This window comes from Centruroides sculpturatus, unplaced genomic scaffold (assembly GCF_000671375.1).
Source record: "Centruroides sculpturatus isolate CEXI.00-Female unplaced genomic scaffold, Cexi_2.0 scaffold3, whole genome shotgun sequence".
Lineage (NCBI taxonomy): Eukaryota > Metazoa > Arthropoda > Arachnida > Scorpiones > Buthidae > Centruroides > Centruroides sculpturatus.
In genome coordinates, this window is record NW_019384366.1 from 1948509 (window position 1) to 1955849 (window position 7341).

Sequence of the window (7341 nt, forward strand, 5' to 3'; positions counted from 1 at the left end):
ACTGGATATTAAAATGATTTGACTTACAATTTTTGAATAAAATTATAAAACTGTCCAAAACCTGGATATTTTCAAACAGTTTAAAAATCGGGACTATCCCATCTGATCGCTTTAACCAATGAAGATACGGTGTTTTGTTTTACACAGATTTTTGAGCTAGTATAGAAAAGTTTTTACATCAAAAATTCAAGACTATACTGAAGAATCGAACTGTCAAATCGTAACATTTTAAACGAACATAACATAACTCTGAGCTGTTAATTTTCAGTTTAAATGAATTTTTTCTTTGTGTCATTTTATCTTTTATCTAAAACCAATAATCAATTGAATCTAAGTTTAAAAATTTTAAAAGCGATAAAGTATATAGTGTATATCCAATTAATATTCAATATTCATTTTCTATTTGAATAAATTATTATAAGACAAGCAGGTTTATTAATTGTCGCTTTACTGTATACATTTGCAAAATCTATGACAGATCTTGTCAAGGAACTATTGTTTTGGATAATGAATCACCTTTGATTATATTTGAAAAAGTAACTATTATTGCAACACGCAAAAGCTATTTCGATAACTTATCGCATGCGTCAGCTGATCAAAGATTACACACAAAATGGGATCTTGCTGTTCCAAAGACGAGGAAACGGACCAGGTATTCTTTGTAACATAAGTATATCGTTCATTACGATTAAATTTTTTTTAAATGATACATTTTATATTTAATTTAATATATTCATCGACAATAAAAATACAAGTCAATTACTGTTACAAGTAAAATATTTAATTTGACATTATGAATAAAATTGTCATTGCAGCTTCTAACAAGTTGGAATGATTTGTCTCCTTTAAATTTTACTTTATGTTCAATAAAATTTTTCCCTAATAAGGTTATTCAACTCTATTTATTAAATATAGAAATATTCCTGTATATTTTTAATGTCTTTTGTTAATAATCTTGCAAATAATAATCATGATAATCCTATGCTATCATCCAGAATAATAGATTCACAACTTTTCTGGAAGTTTTAACCCAACGATTTTTAAATCAAAATTAAATTAGTGCAAATAAATTTAAAAAGCTCATATAACTTTTTTATTCTTTTCTAATATCACAATAGAAAATTATTCATATTAAAATTTTCGTAATTCTTAAATAATGCATTTTGACAGTTGGTTAAAGGATCTGAAATCCAACCAAACTGATTTGAAATACAGACAACTCTTATCTTATTTGGTAAAAATTCTGTATTCATAAAATAAAAATATCTAAGATCTATATAAATTATCACAATCTGATTAACAGATATCGATTACTAATTAAAATTTATAAAAAAATATTTCTAATCAATCTGCGCTATCTGGTATCAGTCTTTATGAGATGCAATTTTAGCACTTACACCAATAGCAGATAAACAAGGTATGCATTCTCCATACCTTCTCTACGCTCCATATGCATTACTCCTTGATTTCAATGCGTATGTAGCTAAAATTCTTTTATACTGCATATATTCTAGTACAGTTATCTATATTGAGAAAGACATAGGGCTATTACTAAAATGTTTTTTTAATATGCAATCATTATAACGGCTGATTTATTATAATAAAGCAATTCTCTGTATTCAAAATGTTTCATATCAGCTGAGAAATCTGTTAGTCAATATTAATTAGTATATTTAATTAAAATATTTACAAGATACATACTACTTACAGCTTATATTATATACAAAATTAAATTCTAGTTTAAAAGTAGTTTTTTAATTTACTTACAACTCGTAAAAATAAAAATCAGAAAAAATTTTCTATTAATTTTAATTTGCACAACATTATTGATTTAATAAAAAATCATTGTTGATTGCAATATTAATTAATATTCTACAAAGCTCCAATAAAATAAATTAAAAATATAGAAGAAACTAAATCATCTTCAGTTCCTTCATATCCAATTCACTAGAAACAAAAGTCTTCCTTAGCAGAGACGACCTTTTATTAGAGGCAATATTATGTGAAACAGTTAAAACGTTCACTGATGTCAAGCCAATAATTAAAAAAGTACATAATTAAAATTACATTTAAAACGTCAGATGGTATTTTTACACAATTAAAAGTGTACTAGACATAATAAAACTAAATAAGACTTAGTTTCTTCTATATTTTTTAGTGTAAAGAAACCGTCTGACATTTTAACTGTAATTCCAATAAAGTAAATTGAGCAAAAGAATAATTAAAAATTAATTCAAAACCTTCAAATTTGGATCAATTTATAAAATCAAAAGTAGTCAAAATATAGTTAAATTAATAAAGGCCAAGTAAAATTCAGACATGCTAATGCACTCATTGGTAAATAGAAAATAACCATATAACTTGTGAGCCAATAAAGCAGATTTTTAGGTTGGAGTTTCAGAGGTTACACTTTTTTTTTCATTATTTGTTGGAAAATAATAATTATGATAAAAATAAGTATTTTTATTATTATTGTTTATTAAAACATCTACAAGAACTTAATATAAAATTTTAAAATTATCATTCCGAATTCATTCAAATTTAATAAAATTTTATTTCGATTTTTCATGCATTATTTACAGAGTATTCTAAAAACACCACAGGTATTATTTATATAGATGAAATAAACCTAAACAATCCAAAATCTTTAGTTTTATATAGTAATTATTTTGAATTAAAAAAAACACAGCATAAAAATTACTAAGTCAACAATCATTCCAGATTGCATTCTATATTTATTCTATTCTTTTCTTTAAATATTAAAAAAAATTGATGTTAAATAAATTATTATTAAATTTTTATATACCATATTTCTTTTTTATGCTAACCATTTTATGGAAAATACAATTATAATACTCCTATTTAATAATTATTAAATTATTATTTAGAGAAAAGCTATTATTTAATAACTAGCAGATGAGCTCGGCGTTGCTTGGGCAAAATATAACAAAAACAAAGATTAAGATTATTTCGTACTTCTAACCCTTATATTATATTATGGTATTTGATTTATATAACTACAAAGGTTATCTTACTTGATGATTTATCGCGCCGAGTGTCCAATCTAACACATTTTTTAAATTATGTACAGTAGAGAAATAAAGAATTTTTAAAATGTGATTGGTCACTCGGTATGATAAACCCTTACCTAAAATAACATTTGTAGTTATATAAGTCACAAATACTATAATGTAATAAACATTAAAACGGAAACCATACAAAGAGGTTGGTTATTTCAGCCTACCATTGTCACGTTTATCGCGACACTTGGTTGGTACGAAATGATACAATTTCATTGGTCAAGTATACACCAATTGAAAATGTGATATCTTAAATTTTTTAACATATCGTTTTTTTCTCTTAATGTTAATTCTAAAAAATTATACTATTTATAGCCGAATATCAAACTGTAATCCGACAACGAATCAAATTTCGCGAAAAACGGACCAAATATTTAAACTCGATACCCTCGAAAACCACTTAAAACATGTTTTGTGCATGCTGGTAACATCGTATTATATAATTTCGAATACCACCATACCGATGGATCCGATAAGAAGAACTGTTTAGATAAAGGTTGAAGTTAATTCGATCAATAGTAGTAGTAGTCCCCCTCCTTGGAGAGAGGATGATCAACAACTACTAATTAATATTGGTCTACTATTAATAACAATATTTGAAAAGTGATCCGTGTTGGATAGGTTGTGATGGTCCCGCATGTGATCAAAGTTGCTAAACTTAACGTCTGAAAGACTTCATACGACTTGTTTAAATAAAAAAATCTTATAAAAAATGCGAGAATAATTGCTTTTATTGAGCTGCAAGTTAAAATTGTAGACCTATAAATTCCTAATATCCTCCGTCTGATCGTCCTTCCTTGATCTTGAACGGAATTAGATAGATGAAAGCCTAGGCCAAATATGGAAAGCTTAAGGGACAGAGGGCCCAGATTAACTATATACTAATTTCCGGTTTGAACCGAAAGTCACGTTACTTCAATTCAAAATTTTCCTTCGAAAGGCGTTAATGGATAACCGGCACTACTCTATTGCTAATAGGAAAAGTATGATGTACTGTACAGTGGCAAGACACCATTAAAAGAATTGAGAACATTGTGACGATGTCACAATAATCGATTGTTAGAATTAGTTTGGTTTGTCTGGTTACGGTAACGCGACATGTGCGCTTTCTGCCTAGGGGGATGCATCCCAAGAAGACTTTTATGGGAAATTGGGCCCTACTTTAGGTGTTACTTAGACAGTGGCGTGCCGTCCATGGAAGCTGTGGAAGCGCCGCTTTCCTTGTATTTTCTAAAATATAAATACATATTGTGCGATTTTTTAACGTACTTTGAATTAATTAAAATTAATATTTTATTATAACAGCATTATGTATTTTATTACAAATTTCTATACACGTGAAAAACAATGATAAGATTGCTACTGTATATTCGAATATAGGACAGTTTTCACGGCGAAAATATTTGAATCGTGCAAAGCAGCCAGATTGCAGGCTTTCGCGCAGCCCTTTACAGAACACCAACCTCTCGCGGTTTAGCTGGTAGATGCTACACACCAAAATATCGTATAACGCTTCCAATGATTCTATCCATCCATTGGCCACTGGTAGGGAGCTATTTGACTAAGTGGGTTGTTTTAAGGTTTAGAAAAGTAAAAAATAAAAAAAAAAGTAAAGAATATTCAGTTTTTATGTACGTTTCTCTAAATCTTATGGAAAATTTTTTGATTTATCTGAATTACGTAGTGAATTGCAATATTTATATTCATGTTTAGACTATATTGGCAAGTCACTCTTAGACATAAAAAATGTTATAATTGATGACGAGCCTTATTTAATACGATTTGCAATTTTGTAATCTTTATTTATTTTCATATAATTTAGTTTTACAATGAATAGACGTAAAAGATATTCACATTTATATTAGAAAACTCTAAAATATTAAAAAATTTAATAAAGTATGATGCTAATTATAACCACCATCTCATAATAAAATATTTTTACAGATAGATGATGCTGTTGATGACAGTACAAGATTTAATGATGTAAATAAAAAGCAATATGGGTAAATTAGATTATTTAATATTGCTTAAATTTTCTAGCAGATCAGTAATTTTGTTAATTTATATTAATTATACTTCAAATTATCCAATTACTTCTAAATGTTAAATTGTTTGTAGAGAAAAATCTTGATTGCAACTATTTTTATATTGATTTTATTTATTACTTTTAGGACTATTGAAAGCAATCCAGTAGCAGTTCCTAACAATTCAGAGGATGAAAACATTTCTAGCATTTTAAAACGAGTTGAAGAGTAAGTTGCTCTATTTAATGAATAATTAATTTGAAAATTTTATATTTTCCTTTAAACACTACACAGTATAAATAATATACATAATTCAAGTAATATTATATTTCAAAAACCTCTTTAAAATGCAAATTATATAGAATGTAATTTTTAATATTAAACGAGTAATTATTTATTGTGACATCATCACAGTGCCAGAATACAATTTTTAATTTAATATATATGCTCTCCACCTCAAATTAACGCTAGTGTCTTACCCCTGTACATCATACTTTTCCTGTTAGCAAGAGAGTTATGCCGGTCATCTATCTAACTCTTTTCAGGGGAAGTTTTTGAATTTAAATAACGCGATTTCCGGTTTGCATCGGAAGTTCATATATAGTTAGTCGGGCCTCCTACCCCTAATCTTTCCATACGACTAACACATCATCTTTATCTTAGGATTAATTTGATATTATTGTCAAAATTCTTGATGCATTGATCTTCCATTCATATCATGCTATTTTGGTGTTCCTGCAAACTGGACAGGCCATTGGTACTCTGTTATCGATAGAAGTATTTATTCCAAGCAAAGTAGGCGTTTAATAATAAGTCAATACAATTCGTAACAGTTCTAAATTTAGATAACTGCATTTTTCTGTTATAATATACACAATCTCTGGTTAATGATGTTGCTAGTTCAATTATTATGTAAGGAAGTTTTCATAATTGAATGCCATAAGACAGCCATGATCTTCTATAGATATGTATTTTAGTGAATTAAAAGCTTCTAAGGAGCTGTTGATTATGTAGCAAACCACGTTGTCCTATATGTTCCTTTCTTTTTAAAATAATTTTATACTTTCATAATTTTTATTACATTTTATAAATTATATACAGTAATTATAATTTGTATTCGAATGCTATACTCAGTAGAATGTTGGTTAAAAACAACTTTTGATTTTGTTTGACTTGTTTAGACTGTTTTCAGATGCTGTTAAGATGGCTTAACAGCATCTGAAAACATTTTTTTAAATACCGGTAAATATTTTTTGGTATCTGTATAAATCAATGTTGAGTAATTCACTGACTCAAAGTTTATTTCTGTATTGTTGTATTGCAATGGTATTACACCTTATGAAATTTCCAATGTTTTAAATATTATATTACAAAACAGTTTTGCTTTTATGTTTTAAGATAATGTATGCAATTAAATTACAATAAAAAAAACTTATTTTCTATTCAATTTTTTAAATTAAATTGGAAATATGATATTTTTGCATAAGCAATAAGTTTAATATCTTATTTTATTTTAATTTAAAGTTCATAACATCTAATAATAATTTGAAATAAAGTAACAAAAATATCATATCTTTAAACTTTTTACCAGAAATGTGATTGATATACCAGCTTTAAAATTAATGGAAGAGAGCCGTGATTTTACTGATAGGGTAGAAAAATATTCTCAACAATTAAATTTACCATCTCCGTATATTTCAAATGAAAAAGTATGCTTGCTAGAAGAAGTTTCTACACCTGAAGAAGTTCTTTCAAAAAATCCAGAAATACCAGCAGAAAATGAAAAGGTAATGAAAAATTTTACTAAATTTAAGTCTAAGAAATATATAGAAAGTTGGCAATTAAGTATAGAATAACACTATCAGTATTGCTAAAAACATAACTAATTTCAATATTTACACTACTCATACACCTTATATAATACAGCCAAATTTATTATAACACTTCAAACGTTTTCGGACATCTTTAATGCCCTTTTTCAAGAACGAACCAACGAAAATCGAATCTTGGCGAATTCATAAAAACGATAAATGCGTTTTGGAACGCTTTTTAAACAAACTCTTATTGCGCAGAATCGTGCCGTTTGTTTACCGTTAAAAATAAAGAATACTACCAATAACCACTAATACGATACATCAACCATACATATATGAACCTAACATAAATAAAGACAACAATGCTAAATATAACCATAAAATCACTAATAATAATGCACGTGTAGCCCGATTGCACCTTTC

General features: G+C 27.2%; 1 protein-coding gene across 2 annotated transcripts in view; it reads left to right on the forward strand.

The window, feature by feature from the left end:
- The first annotated feature begins 579 nt into the window (after positions 1 to 579).
- The window catches only part of LOC111612583 (ragulator complex protein LAMTOR1-like), a 24215-nt gene continuing 17453 nt past the window's right edge, over positions 580 to 7341 (forward strand). The window contains exons 1-4 of one of the 2 annotated variants that reach the window (XM_023353816.1): positions 580 to 652; positions 5025 to 5083; positions 5252 to 5332; positions 6696 to 6891. In XM_023353816.1, coding sequence (XP_023209584.1) covers positions 614 to 652; positions 5025 to 5083; positions 5252 to 5332; positions 6696 to 6891 — 375 coding nt within the window. In that variant the 5' untranslated portion in view covers positions 580 to 613. The remainder of the gene's footprint in view (positions 653 to 5024; positions 5084 to 5251; positions 5333 to 6695; positions 6892 to 7341) is intronic. The other variant, XM_023353821.1, reaches the window with a different exon arrangement.